Source organism: Oryzias latipes, chromosome 22, assembly GCF_053564925.1.
Source record: "Oryzias latipes strain Hd-rR chromosome 22, Olatipes_Hd-rR_3.1".
NCBI lineage: Eukaryota > Metazoa > Chordata > Actinopteri > Beloniformes > Adrianichthyidae > Oryzias > Oryzias latipes.
In genome coordinates this window covers 14141571-14165334 of record NC_136258.1, presented here as the reverse complement: position 1 = coordinate 14165334, position 23764 = coordinate 14141571, and the positions used below count along the sequence as shown (strand labels likewise).

The following is a 23764-nucleotide window of genomic DNA, read 5'->3' as shown; positions in this document are numbered from 1 at the left end:
TTTAATGAGCTATAGGTCTTTGCACAACGCGGGGTGCAGTGAATCTCGGAGAGCTTTGGATTCTCCCCTCAGGCCTCAACGAGGAGGAGGAGGAGGAAGAGGAAGAGGATAATGCATGGTTAGAGAGCCCGTTACTAAGATACATCTGGAATCCCAATCTGATGCTCAGGGAACGAGCTGCTCCCCCGAGCCTCCAGCCATGCGTTTGGGGACCGATGAATTTAGGCCACTTCACCCACCCACAAACAAAAATAAAGAACCGGCGTGCCACCACGGCAACCAAATAAGGAACGTTAAGTAGGCCACATGATGTGGTTGTTCAAACCAAGAAGAGCTAGCACACGACGGAGCATCAATCCACCGGACTGAGAAAAAAAACAAGGCCTCACCTGGTTCTCTATAGCTTTGCGGTTTTTGGGGTCGCCCACTACAGTCAGCTGCAGCTCCGCCATCTTCTTCATCTTGCCGTCCATGTCGATCTTCTGCAGCAGGCTGCGGACCTGGCTGCGCAGCAGACGCACCGTGTCTTCTTTGCCCTGCCGCTTTGCTAGCAGCGAAGCGCTGGCAGAGTGGATGGCTGTCACCCAGTTTTCCAAGTCAGTCTGGTTGGTGGCCTGAGAACGCAAAGACAAAAGAACTTTAGTTTTTAAACTTGGTTTGCAGAAGAATGGCCGTTACATGATCATGAGGGGCGTACAGGATCAGATAACATGAAGAAGCCATACGCAATTTCCTTAGTACATCCACTTTATGCTCCTTAGAACAGTCACTATAGCAACATATTGGTTGGGAAATCGGCCAAAACTCCAAATGATGTTTTTGGTGTTAACTTCTGAATCAGGAGCAGACCAAATAAAAAAGCAGTTTGAAAAAGACTATAGTTATTTTGTAGAAACTACAGTCTTCAGGCCACAGGCTCCCTGCTTCGCTCCATTCAGATGCCTCCACCTGCAGACGACAAGATCCATGTACGTCTTTGTTTTCCTCGCTCGAGCAGAAATCTGGATACAAATTGTAAAGCTGGATAGCTTCAACATTTATCACCATTTTTTTTGCACCAGTACTGTTATGCTGAGATTGTGACAGGCCGAAAGCTAGCAGGACAGAGAACAAAGAGACGGATGTTGGGAAGTGGGGGAAAGCTAACTCCGCGCCAACATATTCGTCCACAATTCAACAGGTGAGTTTCTCATGACCTACTGCCGCTCTGCAGAAACTTTGTCCTAAAAAACAAGAGTTTTGGTCATTTTAGCTAAAAACGGGATCATCATAATTAAAAGACCACTGGGAAGGCTTCGAAAATAGATCAAAAGATGATGGGAATGGGACTCTAAGATTGAGAAACAGATCCCAGAATAATATAAAGGTAAGAGCGTGTCAGCCAATGGGCCTCACCTGGAACAGGTAGACGTCGCCGTAAGAGTTGCTTAGGCAGAAGACGTTCTCCCTCTTGGGGTGTTCAGGAACAGCCTGGACGATGCTGTCTTCAGCCAGGAGGGCGTAGCGAGGAGACAGCTCCTGCTCCGGAGAGCCTTTACTGTACGTCTCATAGAACAGCAACGTGCAACCTGGAAAAGGAAGGACGCACAAAAAGAGGAAAAAAGAGAAAAGGTGAGCCAATAGGAATCTTTGCAGGAATCGTTTCATGCACAAAAATGTGAGACAAAGTAGGAATGACATGACTGAAATTCAGAACAAAATTAAGCGCCATCAGCCTTTTCTGACTAATTTAATCACTTTTTTATTATTTTAAGGCAAAAGCACTCATAACAAGAACAAACCTATTCTGAAACTCCTCGTTAGGTGGCATCTGTCAGTTTCAGAAAGAAAATTACCTTTCAGGGTCACCCAGTACTGTTTCCACCTGCGGCGGGTCACCAGCTCCAGCTTTCTGTCCTTGTGCAGGGTGACCAACGGCTTGAAAGAGAGCCAGCCGGCACGCCTGACCACGCCCTGCTCCTTCTCGAACAGCAGATCCAGCTGCTCCAAGGAGCCCTCGGCAGACTCACTACTGCTCTCCCCATCCTCGGTGGACGGGTCTCTCCTTTCTCCTCCTCCGTGTCCGGCGCCTGTCTCCAGCTCCCTCATAAAGTTCTCATAGATGTTCTGGCGGACGGCGTCGCTGGTTGTTTGGTGTAAGGCTCCTGAGGACTGGGTCCTGCAGGCTCCAGGAAACCACAGCAGGCTAGAAACCTGGGAGGGGGAGCTGGTGTCGGCAGTCAGGCCATCAACCCCGCTGTCAAAGGCGTCGTTTGTGTCCTTGTACCTGGTGTCCTGAGGAGGAACAAGGTGTTTGAGACATGTTAGCAAGAGTTTGGCAACACACCTTTAAACCTTTAATCAGAAGTAAAAGAAAATATTTTCATGATTATGTTTCAGAGGGCTGGTTTACAGAATTCACCTTCAACCATAACTCCAAGATATCGACTCCTAGAAATGCATGAGAAGGAAGCTTGGACAGGGACAGAATTCAAACATGCTCCTTAGAATTAGCCCTGAGGCACAGCAGAACCCTTTTTTTTAAATCACTCAAACCTACTTCAAAGCCACCAAATCTTTCACAGAGCAAATAAAGTGGGACGAATCTCCTGCGATAGCACCTGGGAGGTTGGAACCCTCTCGACTCAGATAATTTCACGTCATTTAAAGGTCTGATGTGGCGTCCTCGCTCCCCAAATGAACGCTTGATGGAATCCCATCCTTTCAAAGCTAACGACGGCCAACCTTCACTAGATTAGATTGCAGCATTGATTCTAGGAGTGGAGGACTTTCAGACACTCGGCCTGTGCCAGAGTACCTTCTTTAGTCCGCCATTCGTTTGTTTTTTTTGACCTAATCCAAGTTCCATAATCTCTGTTTGTATGAATCCCACACCCTTTAACAAAACAACATAGAACTCCCATTGGGAATTGTGATCTGTGTCAATTACTTGTTTGGATGTGTCTAACACTCAAAATGGAACATGTTGTTGGTATGCATGTAAGGGAATGCATGCAGTGTAACAGCTCCACAGAGGTTCCTTGATGATACAGACAATGTTTATCCCACAAGTCCGGCTGCAGCTGTTTTCTATTAACAGCCGGTTGTTGGTCGTAGCATTAGAGTCCCAGTTTGACCTTTAAACCCACAAGTTCAGGTGGAGGGGAACCAAAGCTGCTGGAACAACTGCTTTGGCTTCATGTGCTGAAAGGAGACTTTCACTGAGAGATCTAGAGGGCATGGAGGTTGGATTGATCCTTTTCAAAATGCAAAATGAAGATCAAAAGACAGACTAAATATTATTCTTAAGCACTTTCAGTGACAATTCATGACTGAACTTAAACCCGTCAATATGGAGAAATTTTTTTTATCTAATGTTTCTAAATCAGAATTCTTGCTGGTAAAAGTGAAAGTCACTGCCAAAATACTAAATTTCCACCATTTCAATTTACAAGTTCCTAATTTCATTCACCGTAATCTATCTTTAAAGTTTCCTTTAAACATATTTTGTTTGGTCATTAAAAGATTTTCGCAAGGTTTTTTCCTGAACAAAGTTGGAATTTATCACTCTAAAATAAGAAATGATTACACTAACATTTATCTGAAAGCAGCTTTTCTTGCCTGAATAATTAGAATAATTACAATAATAAATCAATGAAAGGATTTTTTAAATCCAACTCTACTCGTCAGAATTTTTTTTTTAAATCAATGATTTGTAAAAAACAAACAATAAAATCTGACAAATTTTAGCTTTACACCAAAGTTCATTTACAAGTCTGAGCTCTATTAAGCAGATAAAAACCAGCACATGGATGAAAGGGTAGTGCCAGTCCAGAGGGAATATATCGGCACTGCAGGGGCAGGTGCAGTGCAGAGTACCCCATTTATTTTGCTGGGGACTTTGTGCTGATTTAGCACAAATCTCACACATTCCTAACACCAGCGTGACGGAAAAATGCCCACCGAACACTGTAACTGTTCTATTCCGTCTTTTGTTTTTCTCTAAGACTCAAGTGACTGAGCACAAATCCCTATTAGCAGATTTAATCCCGGAGGAGCGTGATGGGAGCCCTGAAAATCTCCACCCAACAAGGCGAAGTCATTCATTGACATTACAGGAGGGGTGGAGTTAAATCTCCAGCTGGGGTTTAGTTTCCGTCATCAGAGAGTCCCAGAGGCTTACAGCGATCCTTTTTGCAGTTCCCAAACTGCGCTTAGAAAACTCTAATCACTTTCAAGCCAAAATAACAGGGACAATCATTCGGGATTACCAGGAATATTTTCCCTCCGTCAAGCTAATTCACTAAGAAAGCTGATTATTCCTGTCGATTATATGCTGTAGGGCTGGTTCCTGACACGTGACAGCACACTTGAAATCAGATTTTCCTTAAAAAAAATGTTCGCGCCTTTCTCTGACATCACAGTTGTATCATTAATCTGTAAATCCTGATCCTTGCAAATCTAAGAAATATTTTTGATCAGATCAACATATTGGCTGCTGTCAACTACAGCTGACTGAAAGACAGGAGTATTGCAGCTCTTTGGGATGCAAAAGAAGCTAAAAACTAACCATCACAAAGAGGCCCCCCTAATAAGTCATTGTCACAGATGAAGATCAGATCCCAACTCTTCGTCCTCAGAGGATGCTCCATTGTGGTATAATCACTCCTGTGTCTTCCTGAAAGTCAGACTGGCTGCCTAACCACCTGTATTTTGTCTCAACCTATGGTGACTGGTCCTGGACAACTGGTGTTGTGGACCAGACATTACGGATTGTGGCTAGATGTGCCAGGACAAGCACTGTGGCTAAAAATCAAATCTAGAAGAAATCAGGCAAGTACTGCATTTTTAGTACTATACGTTGCATGGTTTGCCCAGGGCCTAACCTAAATGTGATTGTTTTAAAACTAAATAGTAGCAACAGCTAGAGGGCACTTTAGGTGTGTGCATCAGTATTTGCTACAGACTGCAATGCAGAAGAAAAAGTACCGCTGAGACTTACCCTGAGCTTGGCAAAATTGTTCCAAATAGATATACAGGATGAAGAACTAAACAGATTTAGTGATTTGAAGTGATAGGAGTTTCGTTGATATGTTCGCATATTCTTTATGGTTATTCGAATAATTTTACACGTGTTGCGCTAATGTCCTAGAATCCGACGATGTTTTAAGAGGCGAAATAAGCATCAATGTGTTAGTGTGGTGAAGCCTTCATTTATTCAGTCTATTATGGTTATCTCTTCTGTTATTATGAATTGCCTTTCAAAATGAAATGCTTGTTCTTGTTGCTGTATTTTGTGAAATACATTTCTCCCAAAAATGCAACTTATAGTCCAAAAAACATGGTAGTGTTTGCCGTGGTGTTGGGCAAAGAGCGGTCGACCTCTGATCGGAAGATTGCAGTTACGATTCCTGCCTTGTCTGACGGTCAAGGTCATTGGGCAAAACACTGAACCCCACATTGCCTCTGGGTTTGGGTACTAGTGGGTATAGATCGGTGCCAGTGTTTGGCAGCGGAGCTGTGGAATGTGTGTGTAAATGGAACTGTGACTGTACAGCACTTTACAAGTACAGTATACGCCATTTATCATTTACTTTGCATACAGATTTCCTTTTTTATACATTTTCTAATGTTATAATCTTAGAAACGTGTAAACAGTCCCAGCCCAGACTCACCTGAAGCTTCTTCTTTTTGCGGCTCAAGCTTCCCGTCCAGTCACTGAAGCGTCTAATCCGGTTTCTGAGGGAGTCTTTCTTGTTGAAACCAAACTCAATTCCAGCCTGCCCCTGGTGCTGTACGTGGCTCTCGTACTGGTTTAAGTCTTCACTAATGGTGTGAGCTTTGGGCCTGCGGCAGGGCAGAGTGTAAGACAAGTACCTGGGGGATTCTGCGCATTCCTCCTCAAAGGGAACGTCTAGAACTGAGGCAAGGGAGGCTCGGTGAGGCCTCCGGCCTGGGGGAGACTCCTGTATTTGGGAGGACAAGTCCCTGGCAGTGGGGAAAGTAGCAGCCATGGCGGAGTCCTTATAAAGGTCTGTGATGGATACAAGGGTTGGCTGTTCTGCAAAGGAGCCATGTTGGATAGGGGAGTGGGCTAATGTTCTGCTGGTTGAACAAGGTTTTTCCTGCTCACAAAGCTCTGTGCTGGGCCCCCACGGAGAGTCGTACCAAGACCCTTCAGAGCTGAGCGAGCTCCCCTTGCTGGTTCTGGCTGTGGAGGAGGTAGAAGCTGGTGGGGGACCACCGCAGTGGTCATCCTGCCTGCTACCCCTTGAACCAGGCAAACTGGGAGTGGAGGTGGTCTCCAGGTTAGGAGAGAACTTCAGCAGCTGAACAGGGCCAGAGGTCGCATCCAGGAGAAGGGGGTTTCCAGAACTGTTGGTAAACTCCACCCTTAAAGTACCGTCCTTTCTTATCACCACTCTAGGACTGCTCTGCTCCTCTAAAACCTCATCACTGTGTCCATTCAGCGCATGACCATTGAGCTCAGCTCCGTATGGATTTCCGTCGTAGTCATCTGACATGTGTCGTCTTCGAATCACACAACCAGGGGATCGGTGTGACCGCTGCTCACTTTGACTGCCCCTGGTTCCTTTAGCTGCATGGTAGCTTTTAGGAGGGGACAGACAGCCACGCCCCCCACATGAGGACCTGTACCTGGAGCCTATAGGGGTGTTTTTCCACCACATATGTGGTGACAGAACATCCTCTTTGGCCGAGCGGAGTTTCAGTGAATATGGCTTCTGTTTCCTGGGAAAGGTAAAGCTTGTGGCTTTGGGAACCTCAATGCTGTACTGGCTTTCTGAATTTCCCATCTTTACCTGGAAAAGCAAAGAAAACAAGACTAGAAAATTCAGAATAAGACAGAAGAGGAAAAGACAAGCTTAATAATCAAGCAATATTTGGTACACATAATACTGTGTGGAGTCAAACAGCACCAAGTCTAAATTATTCCACAGACTTTGTGAGCAAACCTGTTACAGTCAAACTTTATTTTTCATTTCAATGCACTATTTGGAAAAAAGTTGAGTGATCTGATCAAGGTTTACGCCGTGTGACAATCCTGTGAGGAGATTGAAACATGACATCAGACAGGGTGTTGCGTTGGAGCCGCAGAGCCGTGATGCGGTAGACGTTTCATTACAGCGCGGCAGAAGGTAAATTGCAGGGATATAGGCACTGGTAAGAGGCTGCGTCTGCCAGCTTTTGTGACACAATTGCATAACAGGTTTGGCCTTGAAGTCTCTTACTTAGCTCACAAAGCAGATTACAAACCTACAGGAAACATTTGGAATAAGTGGATCCACAGTAATAGAAGACTACAGCAAACGGGATAACCTGCATTGTTCTACTCACCTGGCGGAAAGTCCCAAATAGAGCTTCTACACATGCCTCATTTCTGAAAATAAACTCATTCCTCTGTTCTCTGGCTCACCTGAAACACACAAGAAAAGGGTGAATTAGTTTCCTTCCTGCACGCTGTAATTTGCTTTATGTAATGAGCTTCTCACTTGATCACAGGTGTTCAAGTTCAAAAATAGAACTCAAGAGCTTTTGGAAGTGAACCATTTTACCAAAGTTTTGAATGTTCCAATTCTGCGCCTTGCAATAAATGATCCTGACAGCGCGACAAAGGTAAAACCATTTCTCACAAAATGCAAAGAGCGGTTACCATGGCTGAGCTTTGTACTGCAGACAAGTAAAGTAGCAGATCTACAGAGCAGGACTTGTTTGAAAAGTCTCTCCTCCCAAAGCGAAACTTTCCCCAAATCAGCTGTCCAAACCAAACACCCCTAGCATTTTTTCCACAAGAAAATGACGTCGTCCTTCAGCTTCTTTGGGAGGCTTTTTTAAAGTTTACTCAACTGTTTATTTTTAAACCCTGAAGTCCTCACGTTCCCTGTGTGCCCCGGAGAGCACAAAGATTCCAGGATCGTGGCGAATAAGTGCTATAGGGCTGCTATTTGTCGAGGCTTCTAGTTGCATCATTTGACTGTGTGACCATCATCTGTGCAATATAATCCATTTCTGTATGAGAAGTTTGCACTGTTAGACAATTTCAAATGGACAGTCAGTCAAAACCCCAAACTGTCTACTTTTTACAATCCCTTTCCTTGATTGCACCCCGATACACAGCATTGTTTTCCTTTTGAACAAAATGTGTGGCTTTAAAAAATACATTAAGTCCTAGTTTGAGGAACAGGGCTTAAGAACAGAGAACCCAAAATATGCCACAATTTTTAAGCAAATGTGTAGAAGAATTATTTAATAGGCCAGTGGAAACTTGGCGAAAGGCATTCCAACAGACACTTGGGAGTTGATCGAGGGGTTAGCTTAACATTTGCTCCACCACTTTCGAGTCAAAGGGAAAAGAGATAACAATGTCACAGATTAAACCTATGACCCTAAAGCCATCTATAAAAGCATCGTGATTGCAGCAACAAACCAATAGCTTTTATCTTTAACTGACAAGTTATGTTAAAGTCTAGGTCCACAGGACTCCTAAAAAGACGTAAAAAACAGTATTTTAGTTCAACTGCTCGCTGATTTCCTTCTTCAGGAAACTTGGAAGGGCTTTGCCATGACGTTATGCGGAAACACGTTTCACTGCAGCTGGGTTTCAATGCCAAAATACTGAACTGGTTTAGAATATTACATGATTCAAATAACAGTTTAATGTAAATATGTTCACTGATTACATTACTTAATTTTTATTTAAACAGAAAGTTTAGTTTTAGCCTGATAATTGCCTAAAACTACCACTCCAATCATCTTTTGATCTATTGTAAAAGGTGTTCCCAATGATCTTTTATTTAAGCTTAATTTTCTTTATATATGTCTTCTATCATCAGAAAATGCCACAAAACCATGTTAAAAAAGACCAAGAACACAATACTCATTGGAGTCTTTATAGGGAATAAGATTGATTGATTAGTTAAATTCTTTTGCATTTTCTAAGTGAAGATTAATCGATGTATTCCCTATAGCTCTACTTTTTTTTTATTTTAGAGGCAAGTAATTAAGGACAACATGGCAACTGGATGGAGAAATTTACAGAAATCTTCTATGATGAAGACAAGAAAGCAGCTGTCGACTGGACCAACAGTCAACATAAAGCCGGTTGTCCAGCTTGTCACACTGACTACTTTCTTTTCACACCACTCCTGATGCGTTTATTCAGCCGGAGCAGAGCCGGGCGCATGAAAGGCCCGAAGGCGTGCCAACACACAAGTCTGAAGATGCACACGTCTGCCTTCTGCCGAAAGCTGAACTGTTGTATTGTGCGCATTTTTTTTGAGAACAAGACAGGCCTTTCCTTTTAGCTGCTAACCACTGCACCCAGTCCTGAACCCGCCCGCCCTCTTCCCCTTCAGGCCCCTGTTCTCGTCAAAAAGGCTTCCTGCAGGCCATCTGCTTCGGGGCCAAGAGACCACTGCCACCCCAGCGCTCCTCCACACACCCTATGACCTGGCATTCTTCTTCCTCTGCCCCTTGAGCAAAACTCCTGCGTTTAAGCTTCATGTTTAGACTGACACTGTGTGTGTCCTTAGTCTTGGAGACTGGCAAGAAAAGAAGGGCCACACCTCATTATGTTATAAACACAGTCTATGCATGAAGTCTGTAGGACGAAACTGAAAGAAGACCAATCCTCTGAGTCTGACCATCACATCTACATCAAAGCTGATGAAGAAATAAGGTTGAAGAAACTAAAATCTATGTTGTTTTGTATTTTTTAGCGCTGACCCTTTCAAACGCATTGATTGGGGTTTGTGTTGCTGCAATTTTAGAATGTCTGAGGTCATTTGTTGTTGTTAGGAAAAGTTAACACACAGCTATCCCCCCTTGTGTCAAATCAGAACCCATGAGACTCGTCTCTTATCACTTTCCTCTGGCGCTGCGACAGCTGAGCTCTTAAAGGAACAGAGTGCCAACAGCTCCGCTCACAAGCTTATGCAAATCAAACCACAGGTCCTTTCGGCATTCTAACAACAATACAAAGGGAAGAAAAAACAGAAAACTGCAGCTGGAGCCAAACGCCAGGGCATCTCCTGCTGGGATTTTTGTCACATGTTAAAGATTTAAAGTATCTTGGGGTTGTTTGCTTATGAGGAGAAATGTCTATGAATCACTGGCTGGGAGCTCATATTACTTGTGGGGTGGATTCAGCCAAAGCTACCAAACATCCATCAAAGTGCTTGTTAAGTGACTTTCAAACTTTTTCATTATACGTTTAAAAACTCAGCTTCTGGCGGCCAACCAAGACTGACATGGCAGTGCAGGGAAAAGATTTATACGTGTACACCGTTCCGATGGAGGCCAAGACAAACGATTGACTGCGCTTTAATGCCACTGTGTAAGCGTGCAGTCTCTCCAGTATGGAATACAACCTTTCAAACAGAAGTGTGTCAAACTCGGTTACCCTTTAAAAAGGAATGCAAGATAGTTGCTGAAAATCTTGTAGCGTATTAGGAGACGTGATTAAGACCTAAGAAGTCATTGAGGCCCTACACTGACAGCTTACACAGTAAGACATGTAAAGCAACATTTTACCAACAAAAACAGTGAACCCCTACACCCCCAGTCTCATTTTATTTCAGTAAGCAGGAGAAACAAAGGTAGGAGAGAGATAAAACAGAGTCCATAACATGTCTTACCTTGGTGGCCCAGGCTTTAATCTAAAAGTCCTTTGAAGAGCTTGCAAAGGAGTAATGTAGCTGGAGTTCTTTGAATCTCCAAGTAGATTCTCCCTGCCAATGCTCATTCAGTCTTAAAGCAACATACGCTCACCATGTCTGACTACCACACACACACCCTGACACACTGGAGGACACGTGGAAACTCCCTCCCGGCTTTAGCGGAGCAGCGAATCACAGTCTGCACTGAGGGCCAAGAGGAAGAGCCAAAGAGCAGGGTGGAAAAAGTGAAAAGTTCTTAACGGAACAGATCTCTCAGGCAGAAAGATGTTTTATAGCACTCATGTTTACTCCAATACGAGAATGTTCCCTCCCCACCAACATCCAGCTTTTCCGTTAGCTGCAAGGAGGGCTAGTCGCAGCCACTGTGGTTTTTCCAGAGCACTTTGAGGCGATTGGGCGAGACAAACTGGCGTGCAACGTCTGCAGACCAGCCGAAGAGGGTCTGCCTGGGACGACGCAATGACTGGGGGTCTTGTCTGACCCCAAAAACCACAACGACCCCAAAAAGAGGGCCGGAGAGGCAGCCACTAAGAGTGTGTATGCAAGGGTGTATGAATAAAAAGGAAAAGTCCAGTGAGGGAGGTGGAAAAAGTTGTAGATTTGGGGCCAAATAAAGATGGAAATAAATGTTCCATAAGTTTGAAATCAAGACTTCGCAAAGTGTCCTAACTAAAGGCTTTTTTTAAAGACACTGTAAGATCCTTTAGTCTGGATTTTTTGTTAGTTTCATCCATCATTCAGTTACCATATCTTCAGAGGGCACTGTCAATAAAAGGTCTGGATTCAAACTTATGTTATTTAAGAGGCACACCGAACTATAAGGCACATTAACCGAGACAAAAAAGTTCACAGCAAGTTCACCGCCTGTTTGTAACATGCTACATGTTAGCCTCATTAGCACAACTCCCACGCTGAGTCCGTATTCCTTCCCTACTCTCTACAAACTCACTTTGTAGTGCGTTCGCCATTTTGTAGCACTGCCCGAATCTATAATTCCAAAATCGAGTGCCTTAGAAAATTTCCTAGAAGTCTCTGGGGAAAAAAAACAGTCTTTATCGATGCTCCCTAGATTAGTGAATACAGACCACAATGCATTGCGTCTGAACAATTTTTGCCAAAAAAAAAAGTGTTTAAATATTTTTTGTGTAACTTCAGAAGACAGTGGATTCATAAATGATCGTCGCAAAACCCTAATATCAATTAGATTTTAACTTTGTGAAATCAATGACGTCATATTCGCCGTTAAAGAAAAAAAATGGTGTCCGAATTGCTTTTAAAAATCCGGGGCAGTCCATAGTCCTGCACTACATAGTTTTTAGTAGTTAGCGATTAGGGTGAGAATTCGGACACAGCCCCAATCTTTTCGGAAACTTGTAAAAAAAAAAAAAAAGAAAAACAGAATAAAACGCTAAAACAAACATTAGTGAGACTATGCTAGAAAGAGGTAAAAATAAACACAGTCTGACACAGCTACATGTTAGACGTGTTAGCGTTTTTACAAAAACACCCAACCTTGCTTGCTATATGTAAAAATAATACAAATGACATTTAAAAAGATCACCAGGTACTTTTAAAAATTGCTTCGACACCAGTATGCAAAAACAGAATAAATGTCTGAGGCGCCTTAGATTATAAGGCATACTGACATATTTTTGAAAAAAATGTAAAAAATTTATGTGCATCCTACAGTGCAGAAAATACGGTAGATCTTTGAAGCAAGCAGATGTGACACAATAACACAAGAACAGAGGTTTGACCAAAAAAACTAACTTTATAGCAGAAAAAATGATGGTACTTATTTACATTCAAAAAGAATGTCACTTTACTTGGTGACTGGGATATATACAAATGATGAATAACAACGATGCATAAGAGCTAGAAAGAGGGACAAAGGAACAAAGGAAACAAAGTTTTTGTACCCTCTAGTGGATAATTAACAGAATGCATCAAAGACAAATGCAAAGAAAGAGGGCAGAGATGGGAAAAACTTTTAACAGCAAATAAATGTATCCCTTTAAATGAAAGAAAGGGCCAACAGACGAGACTTCTTCTAAAGTTGAGGGTTTTTTGCAATTGTGGTCACACAGTCAACACCTTAAGGTGACAAAATAAGAGTACACTTCAGCTTAAAAAAGGAGTCAAGAAGTCTTCCTTCCAAATGAAATGTGATGTAGCGCACAAGCTTCATTGGGTTCTACTCTAGAAACATGTCTTGGTCTAAATAGCTTTTCAAGGTCGTGTTCGTGCCACGCTCCATGAGCAGCTGTGGAAAAGCCTTCCATCAGCCAGCTGATTGACACAGACTTGTCGGCTATGGGACACAATATCAGCTACGCTCAACGGGGCTGAAGAACTTGGTTAACACCACAATAGTTCTTATGGTCTAGTCTGGGATCGCCTCAAAGCTTTTCTGTCTGCCTATAGATGCAGGCAGTCAAAAGGTTGGTCGACCCACCCCTGAAGGAACATGAAAAAACTGAAGCACAGAGGCAGAGAGAAGGCAGAGGGGGGCCTACGGTGATGAATATTTATACAGAGCAGGTGCTGGCTTCCATTCCACCCAGCCAAATTGCCTGACCCCTAATTATGTTCAATTAGGGATCCATTAAGTTCCACCCTGCAGAGCAGTTTTAAATCCCCACATATATTTCAATTCTGGGCCACTGACTCATCAAAACAGTCATTTTCTTTCACATCGTCAGGCAATAAATAAAGGAGGAAGTCACCCATGGATCATGAAGGTCACACTGCTCTATGGTATTATTCAGGGAAAACACAACTGGAATTAAATACCAGACACACGTTTTCTGCAGACGTTTGAAAGTGTGTTGGCACAGACTTTATCCAAATCAGTTTGCTTTAAAACATTTCTTCTGACACAGAGGACTTGACAACTTCTAGTTGCCCATTTGTCACTTGGCCTAAAAGTAACAGTAACCTTACAAAACATCTGCCCAGATTTAAGACCACAAATAGAAAAATAACACTCAAATGGGCTGGATACACAACAGAAGCTGCACAGCATTTCTTTATGATTCACTTTTAATTTGAACTACTTTTTTTGCAATAAGTGAAACTAAATCCCAAATGCCATTTCTTGGGAGTATGAGAAATTCCTAAAAATGGTAAAGATCTAGGGTTTTTTTTTTGGACCTTTTGAATGATATATACATTTAATGGATAAAAAAGGCCTGATTGGTGGCTGAATCCAACAGAAACATGTGTAATTTCTGTTCAGGCCAAATGGATGGCAACTGTGCACGCTCCCAGCTGCACAGCACCTCATATGTTTTTAATAACTACAGTTTAGTGGGGCATCAATCCTGTTAATGCAGTGTGGTAGAGACCTTAACCTTCCATGTAAATGACTGGTTTTATGCCAAACGCATTCATCATGTTATATTTAATCTCAAGACTCTGATTTGTGATAATTCGTCTCTGATGAAAAACTCAAACTACAGGGAGGGTGGGGGTTGGAGGGGGTTCCTGTGAGAGCTTTCTGACGGATGTGGAGCTGGAACTGCGTCGGGCAGGGTTGGAAGAAGAAATATGAGTTTTTAGTGAGCCTGCTAATATTTCATATCTCTCTCATAAACAGGATGATGGAGCTATTCTTGTGGCTGGAGGCCGTTTATGGTTTGACGCCATTGATTATCACGCTCACTGGGGACTGTGGTCCGCAGCAGTTTTAGAACCGCAATTTCCAAAGGGAAGAGACAACTAGATTTTAATTGCCTGATATTAGCACCAATTAGGAGGCAGGCTCATAAAGAAGCAAAGACTTTTAAATACGAAGCATCTGGAATTGCATTTGAAATTAGTCGGGTGGAGGAGGAGGAGGACGTGGAGGAGGAGGTGGTGGGTGTGTGCGACAGATGGAATTTACTTAAGCCGGGATGCTTTAAATCAGGGTGAGAGGTCAAGCCTTTTGTTCAGCTTTGGGTTCCTCCCTCAGATCCCCTCCCTATCTCCTCAAAATGCAACCAGTGGTTATAGACTCTTAGCTATAAAGGAATCAAATCATTTTCTTAAGTCATAATTTTACATAAATTATTATACTAAACCTTTTTTTTTTTAAATAATGAGTTTTTCACCGTGCAGTTCTGTTATGACTTTGACTTTTTTTCTGCACATTCATGCTTCAAAAACCATCATGTCTAGATTTCCAGCTCTCATTTATCATGATTGGTAATCAGAAAGAGTAAGTCCAAAGGGGGCGCTCAGAGGAGGTTTTTTTTACATGATTTGATTTTTGTATTTAGGAGACAATGACTCTAGACATCCTCAAGGGGGTGTCAGTGTCTGTCTGCAAGGAGTCAGAGTGTTTATTTTCACTTTTAAATGTGTCTTTCTTCATTTGAAAAGGGAAGAATATCCAAAAAGCAGAGAAAATAAGCAATTTAATGAGAAAAATAAAGCGGTTTTGAGGCCAAAAAAAATGGGACACGAAAATGAAATATACTGGAAGACTTGCTTCTGAGTATTCCAGCACATAGACTAAAGTCATTTGAGACTTACAAGCATCTCAGTTTAACCTTGTTTAAATTTTTTTTCCTCTCTTTTTTACAGCAAATCTACAGCACGACCTTATTCCAGAGAAACACAGTAATGTAGAAAATGGAGCTTATAGGACGAGTGATGGAATGAAAGGCAGGTAGTATGAGGACAATCTGCAGTAGATAAAGGCAAACGTGTCTGATTTCATGAAAATGGAGCAAAAAAGAAAGTTTCCTTTTGCAAGAAAGTAGAAATGCAATTATGCCTCCCTGATAAGGGGAAATGGTTTTTAAGACAAAAGTGAAAAAAACAACAATGTTTTGCCTCCTCAGGTAAAGCAGTCTGGTCTCCTAAACAAAGCATGTTTCTTTGAGGAGTGAATTCTGCACACTTCACCTGCATTAATCCCATTCACATGGTGTGTTATCTCCACTGGAATTGACTGTTACTGTCCTTTGTGGTGCAGCAGGATAATCTGTCACACTATGTGGTGATTAATGCATCTGACTCGCTCATTACCATAGCAAAAGCCACCAAACTGTACTGTGGCAGTCATGTGAGACATACCAGCAACTCCCTCCGGTGATCCATCAAAGATCATTGACCAGAGCAGAGCAAAAAATAAAATAAAAAAAAATCAGAGCCGCAGCTTGTGCTGCCAGAGGTCACACGGATGCGCCGGAGTTATCGAGGAAATAAGTGACGCACAGGGATTTGGAAGCAGGTAGATGTGTGCATTTTTCAGGAATGGATGAGAAACAGAGCGGGCACATATCTTGAAACTCACACACTCGCAGCATCAATCGCTGTCCGGATTAGGAAAGAGTAGCCCATTGAAGGAGAAAAAATCGATTGGTTCACAGTTTGAAAGAGACAAAGCTGATCGCTCACTGTCCCGTAGAGGAGCTAGAGTGGTAGAAGCTGAGCTTTCAAGAAAAGAAAAAAAAATTACATGTGACCGGTGAGGGCGTTTCTATCTGGGGTAGTAGGGCAAACAACCAGGCTTTGCTCAAAACACACACCTTGTAAAGCTGGCAAATAATGCTGCACGGGAGGGGCCAAACAATGAAGATCCAGATGCTCTGTGGGTAAACGTCTGAGAGTACAGCGGACACAAAGTCCCTTCCATCACTGCCACAGGCATGCACTAATCCCTCTCTGCATTCTTGAGGAGTCCTGACGCCAGAAGCCCTTTGCTCCGGTGGCTTCTCCCACCCCGGGTGGTGTTAGCTGCATTTTCTTTTTTTTTTACATCTGCTGGCACCGTGAGAGCTTGACTGCAACCTGAGCGCGATTCAGCTTCAGATCGAAAAAGAAAACGGTCATTCAGACAGCGTTCCAATGCCAAGGGGAGTCATGTGTTGAGGGTAAACTGGCCTTCCAGCTGGCAGCACTTCAACATTTATGACCTATTAAAGGGCCGGAGCACAGATCACAGTCAAGGCAAAATGAATCACTCCACTCTGATCGACTGAGCGGACAAGACCATCGGCCTGCCAACTCATTTAAGCGACCTCACCTGTGATGAATGGGTGCAAAAACAAAAACTAGGCACCAAACAAGTCATATTATTAACTGCTGGCACTGTCTCAGCTCTATCCGTATAAAAACATGATAATACTTTCTGCTTAAGTGTCTAACTCGTTCGAACCGATGTGATGAATCCACAATGATGCTTCAACTCCATTGGTGGACTTGTCTAAGCCTGTCTGGTTGGTTTTTCAGTTGTACAGTTGTGGTCAGAGTTAACAAAGACAACAAAGGAGCGGGTATGTCTTCAGCTATCAAAACCCACTGCAATTCTGTCTGTTTAGCCCTTTTCTTTCCACACATGGAGAAAGTGCTCCCGTTAAGTACTCATAAAATTTCCTGGACAGAAAAGTGAAAGTAAAAAACTGAACCCTAATGCACAAAAATTGGTCTAAAATGTGACTGCAAACATGATATGTTTGAATACATTTCTTTCTTTTGGGGTTGAGGTTGACTTGGTAGGTCCTGAGATATAACATAGGCCCTTGAAAGCCTTAAATCTTGATTTTCCTTTAGGATGCATTGGGCTTTTACCTCATAGTGGAACTTTTCTATACATGTGAGTCAAAACTAATTACCTGTACTTAAAAACATTTGTTATTCAATCAATTCCTGCAGCCAAAACTGAAATAATAATGTACAGCCAAAGTATAAAAGTTCAATCAAGCACCCCAACAGCATTGGAAAATCTTTATCTACCTTTTTATGATATGAGGCTCCTTTCAGATAATGTATCTCCTAAGAAAATAAAGTAAATTCCTAGCTGGACTGGCTGCAGGTCAAAGGTAAACGCAGCCAGCAATAAATAGTTACATTAGACCAATTTCTCTTTGATGGGAAAGCAGACAAGGCTTTGCCCCTGTTATTGCTAACTGAATTCAATTGTTTTACTGCGGCTCCAGGCCCAGTCGACCAGAACCTACTGTATCTGTTGGTGTCCGTAAAGGAGATAAGAGGGGAGGAATCTGAGTACGTCCAACTGTTCAGAAGCTTGAAAGCAACGCTGACAGCTGAGACAGCTGGTGGAGATCCAGACACACAAGTTCCCACAGCTTAAAGCCTGGAGCCGTGCATGTGGAGGTTTATTAGCTTTCATAATTATTTTATGTCTGGCAAGATTTTTCTAAGATTATCAGTCCCTTCAGAGCTGCGTGGATGACTTTATATCCATACCATCATTGATTCATCAATGAACTATTAATGGCCTGTCTAGTTATATGTTTACAAGTATCAATTTTGTAAAAATTAACAAAATGATTTAATCCTTTAGGTAGATATTGGTACAAACCTATCAAGGTCGTTATAATTGTGAGATAAAGAAAAATATCATTTTACCCAGTCCTTAGTCTATTTAACTCTGTATTATGACGAGAAATTAGCTGGGAGCCGTTTTTGACCTTTAATCCAGTACAGGTGCTACACAAAAGCCCTCAAGAAGGCCATTGTGTTCAACCATGGAGGTTTAACACAACAACAACAACAAAGGCTGACCTGAGAAGCCAGTTTCAGAAGCACGCGAGCTCATGTCATTGAAAATCTTGAAAATCTCTTCAAAACAGACTCTTTTGTGCTGCTCTGCAAAGCGTTTTGACACAGGAATGTGGTTTATTAATGTGCAAGAAAACAGAAACAAGCCACCGCTGGCACTGAACGGCCCCCTCATCCCAGGGCACGGCGAGACTCGGCGAAGAGCTAGCAGCTGCGCTACACGTGTACCTCTTTTCCCGACATGATTAAATTAAGGTGCCTGCCAAGCTCATTACTATCCCATTCATACAGGGAGGATCAAGAATGTCAATGAGGATCAAGCTCATAATGCAGTCATCATGCACAACAAACAGGAAAAAAAACTTTCACACGACTACGGACGATATATCATCGACAACTTCAAAGTCGTGATTTTTTTTTGTCTTTTTTGACGACTTAATTATCGTAGGCTTTCATTTGGGTAAAATGAATGCAAGGATTATTGAGTTAGAGCTCACAGGCAGATGTGACAGGACAGAAATGTCCCACAGGAGTGGCAGGGGGGAAAAAAAAATCGACGGGCAGATGCTCAGACCAGCAGAGGTCTGAAGAGGTCAGGCTCTTCCATTACGAAAAGGACAAGGGTGGTATTTATTCACAGGCTTTTACCCACAAGCTGGATGGGCTTAAGAGGGAGGAGAGGAAGATTCTTAACCCCTGAGGCAACTTGCTGACCACACACCATCCACTGTTTCTCTCATTACTTGTGGAGATACAGTAACAGATCCGGCGAGTCCCACATCACAGAGAGGGGGCATGAGGAAGGGAAAGAACCACGACTTAGCGGCTGGAGAGAGCTGGCAGAGACAATCTGCCTCCTGAAGCAGAGAGAACATGGGGTTCTGATCAAACTCAACTGCCAAGACTTGGAAGAAAAAAAAAACAATAATGGCTGAGCCATATTATAGTTTAAACAATCTGACTTGATCCGACTTGTCTGCAGGGCTGTTTTGTCTCAGACTACATTGAATTGGCGCTGCTGCAAAGCCGCCCACAGCTACAACTTTTTTTCCCTGGTATTTTTCATGCCACGGTTAAGTAAGGGTTAATGGCCGACGAAGTGTGCAGTTACTACTTTTTAACGCACGCCGTGGAAGCCTGAACCGTCCGACGCCAAGAGGAGGACGGTTGCTTCCGCGAAGTGCGTTAAAAAGTAGTAACTGCACACTTCGAAGGCCATTAACCCGCTTATACAATGGTCACTTACAAAAGCAATACATATTAACCAGGTTTTAGTCCTTAATTCTTGTTTTTCTTTCGATTTGGATAACTTTTCTCATAAACAGCGTACTATATGTTACGTGATGCGGCGCGTCGCGCAACACCACCGCTGCAGTCAAGATTCGGCGATATATATATGCTGATCGTCCCGATGGGTTGAATAAAGCATCAAGTCAGAGGGAAAGTTAATCGCTTACCGCTTGTTTTTGCTCAGATGATGAAGCAAAAGGCTGTTTTACAGAAGCCGGCGCAGTGATACAAATCATTTAAGCTAGCCGACCGGAACTTCTTTTTTCACCGTGCGGTTATCAGGTTTTAACGCATACCCAGCAGCCAATCAGAATCGAGTATTCACCCGGACCATGGTATAATTTTATTTTAACCGTAGAGTTGTGCGGCTGAAAGAAAAACATAAAAACTTATTGCATGTGGTAAAAAGGAAAAAAGGGTTAATGCTATGGGATCTTGGTCAACAACATAGAAAAGAATAAACTCAGTCTTTTTCATTGTTAGGGTGAAACAATATGAAAGAAAACAGCAAATAAAAAAAACTGGGATAAAACAGCAACATGAAAATAAATAATCGTTAGTCACACACCCAAAAGAAAATATCATCTCTGCTCAAAGGACTGCACTATGTGGAAAACTTGCGATGTGCAATAGTACTGATCAATATTGCGATAGCGATATGACATGCGATCCAAGAATAAGCAAAACAAAAAACAACTAACATGTCATTTCCATTACTTGCAGAAGTTTTATCCAAATGACAAATAACATCACCTAAATTTGACTCCAAATGACCCTCGTCTACATAGGAGGTGGGCATTAAAGATAAAAAGGGTCCATCTAATTGGTCAAATGCGCGAAGGGCTCAATTTAATTTGTTAAATACTTCAAGCTATGTGTGTTAACATTTATGGTAGTCATTCTTTTCAGTTTACAGCGTTTTGGCACCAGCCCCGATTCTCTCATGCTGCTTATGTCGAAGGACATGGAGTAAAGTCTGGTTTTAGGGTCTTTCAGTAGCCGCAGTTGATGCCTCTCCTTGAAAAGCAACTTATTGTTAAAGCTACATTTCCCGGCATTTCGTAGCATTTCACGGAAGGAGGCTAAAAGCGCCAAACTGACAACTGCTTTACGGCAACATAACTTCCCATCATCGATAGCGTGAGGTTAAACTTCTGCCACGATTTAGAATACAATCTCATGTTAAACTATTTCAACTTTTTTGTTTTTACATCAAAAATGCTAAACTTTCATCACTTTTCCTAACCCTTACAGAGGATTTCCTTTATTACAAACTTTTCAAGGGCATTAAAATTGCATTTTCAACGCCCAAAACTTCTCCAGGTTTTTAATGACCATACAAATCCTGTCTACGAGTAGGACAGAAAGGTTTCCCCATTTCCTTTTACATCAAATTCTGATTTATAAACACATGAATCATAGAAAGCAAGGAAAAGAGCTCAAGAAATTATACATGAGACCGATAATATAACATGACAGGGTGAATTTAGCTTCGAGCCAGCTCCTTGAACTCAGACAAACACTTTAACAGTCAGGGGAAAACCCAATTCCAAGTCAGTCGCCACATTATTATTATTAGCTTAGACCTGCACAAGCAAGCCAGCTGGACCCATACAGAGAAAAAATATTGAGATCCGTATTCGTATAATAAAAAATGAGAAAAGAAAGAAGCCATAACCACAAAATTGCAGAGAGGATGACTTTGTCTTGCGAGCAGACCGCAGGGCCTGCCGCTGGAGACAAAAACTGCTCACGTGCATACGCTCAAAATTACTACCAAGGAGCAGGACAAATGCCTAAAGAGACAGGAACGGTTCTCAAAATGACTTGAAGATCGCACCACAGGTTATTAAAGTCATTTTTTACGCAATCTCTGTGAGGCAAAAACAGACATTTGAGCAGAGGATATTGGCAAGCGAGCAAACATGTCACGTCAAAGAACCAGCACAAAGACACTCGAGGCTAGGGAAGTGAAAACAAGCTTTCTAGTAGTTTATATTGAGGCTAAAGATGAATTGCTGTAACCTAGATACCAAAGCCTACCTGCTACATCGTAGCGAGTTGAGTGACACAACAAGCGGCACCTTTTAGTCAGCAGCCGGGGTGTGCTTCCTCGGATCACTAACCTCAAGAGGCTGAATAAATGATTTCACCCCGTGAAAGAGAAATGATTTACACGGAATGACTTCACTGCTGTACATCGGAACCTGTCAAATGCTCGGAGAATATCAAGGACTGTACAAAAAAAGGAAGCCTTTCTCGTATGAGTGCCTTTGATAAGCTGCAGGGTTCACTGCTACGAAAACAGAGAGGCAGCGATCCAAATTTAAGAAGGCAGCACACACACGGCAAATTTAAATTTTACAATGTGGCCTTTGACTCATTCAAACATAAGGTGTTCAAAATGAATCTGTATTTTGAAGAAACTTTTAAAGCCAACTACATATTTCTAAACCTCTAAGAATCTAGAAATATTTTGGAGGCCTAACCTTCACTCTTGTTTAAATTACATTGACTTGGCTCCAGTGAAGAGCTGGACAATGTTCCAAATTTGCACCATTATTGATCTGGTACTTGTAAACTGGCTCTACTGTATTTTTTGGCTCATAAGGCACATTTATTATCCTTTTAAATTTTCCTTTTGTATAAATCTTGTTGGAGCATCACAACTGCCATAGTCAGGAGTAGAGTGATACGTACTCTGCTTCAACATGAAGAACTGGAAAAGTGTATTGTTATGTGTTTTATGTGTTCCAACTGAACAATGTAGAGAGTTGTTAATGAGTTGAATAAAGTTTGACTTCTCTGTCACGTTGCACTCTCTGCAAAGGCTGCTTATTGCTAATAAAAGAGGTTTACAATAACACAGTTTGGTAGAAAAACGTTCCATCAACCCCTAGAAGGAGTCTATGTATACTCTATGTATAGTAGTCATACCACATTTTCAGACTGTTTTGTTTACGCCTAGTACAGCCCACAATCCGGTGTGCCTCATGTGTGTAACAAATCAAATCAAATCAAAGTTCATTTGTATAGCACTTTTACAACACAAGGTAGTCAAAGTGCTTTACATGATGAAATTTAAAAACCGGCACAATGCCAACCCCCCCCCCCCCACACACACACACACACACACACACCCACACAAACACACACACACAGATACTCACTCGCTGGGATAAAAGACAAAAGGAAGCAATGTAGAAACAAGACCATTCTTTCTTAGTTTGCTGATATAGCGACTAATGTGACACAACGTATGTTCTGAAATACATGGTAATTAAGTTAATGTTTTCTTTATGTGAATAGAGAAAATAAAAAAGGTATCTGACAAACAACATTGGAAAACAGATGGACAATCAGTCATTCCAAATTTTTGACCATGTTCTAATAGGTTGACACAGGCTATGTTGACCGTTCTATCAAAGATATACACACACGGGCCTTAAATGTAGCCGAATCCTGGCGAAGATTCCCTGCCTGTGAGTGAGGTATTCAATGGCTACTTTTTGATGTTGGACAAAAGTTTGATTTAGTACTTCACAGCAATTAATCTGTGTATACAGAGTCCGAAAATCAACACTCGCGAGCATTTTCTTCTGTTTGAAGAGTAAGGCTGAATCTGAATTCTTCCCCTACGTCTTCTCCCTATTCCTATATGTAGCCCTCCAAACAGAGAGTTATAGAAAAAATAGTTTTGTCTAATTTGAACGTCACTCCCACTCGATGGCATCATCAATAGTTACCAGTCATCCACGTTAGCGCGTAGCTGCCAGCGCTTGGAAAATGCATAACATTATTTTTATAACTTCAAAAAATCATGTAAAAACAAAAAATCTTTACTTAAATTTAAACGTAAACTTTTGTGTTTTGGTGCACACCAATGTGAAGACGAGAGTTTCTTTTCCGCGGCATAGCATGACGCAAATTACCCTAGCAACATAGGGATACGGAGCCCTCCTCCAAAATACTATTTCAAACACACCTACCCCTCCAAATGCACCAACACTGGGAGGGATAGGGAGAAGCCGGAGGTTTAGGGGAGGAATTCAAATTCTGCCTACAATTTAGAATAGATTGATGCTTGCTCTAAATTAGCCATGTTCATTAGCCCTCATTTTGGTTATTTTCTTGAATGCTTTTGCTCTACTGTGCGCATGCAAGGTACACAAGCACACACAAAACAAGAGTGCAACCTCCACCCTCCCAGAATAGAATAGAAGTTATGTACTAAATTCCCCTTCTCCACTGCTTTCAAATTGGCTGGAATAATGCCCCAAATA

At 42.2% G+C, this 23764-nt stretch overlaps 1 protein-coding gene across 3 annotated transcripts in view; it reads right to left on the bottom strand.

The window, feature by feature from the left end:
* tiam2a (TIAM Rac1 associated GEF 2a) overlaps nt 1-23764 on the bottom strand; it is a 93412-nt gene that overhangs the window by 36315 nt on the left and 33333 nt on the right. For 2 of the 3 annotated variants that reach the window (XM_078941033.1, XM_023952066.2), the window contains exons 2-6: nt 7336-7414; nt 5655-6800; nt 1836-2274; nt 1396-1568; nt 390-614 (exon numbers count right to left, since the gene is read on the bottom strand). In XM_078941033.1, the coding sequence (XP_078797159.1) occupies nt 390-614; nt 1396-1568; nt 1836-2274; nt 5655-6794 (1977 nt within the window). In that variant the 5' untranslated portion in view covers nt 6795-6800; nt 7336-7414. Of the gene's footprint in view, nt 1-389; nt 615-1395; nt 1569-1835; nt 2275-5654; nt 6801-7335; nt 7415-10634; nt 10775-23764 lie in introns of those variants that run through there. The other variant, XM_023952067.2, reaches the window with a different exon arrangement.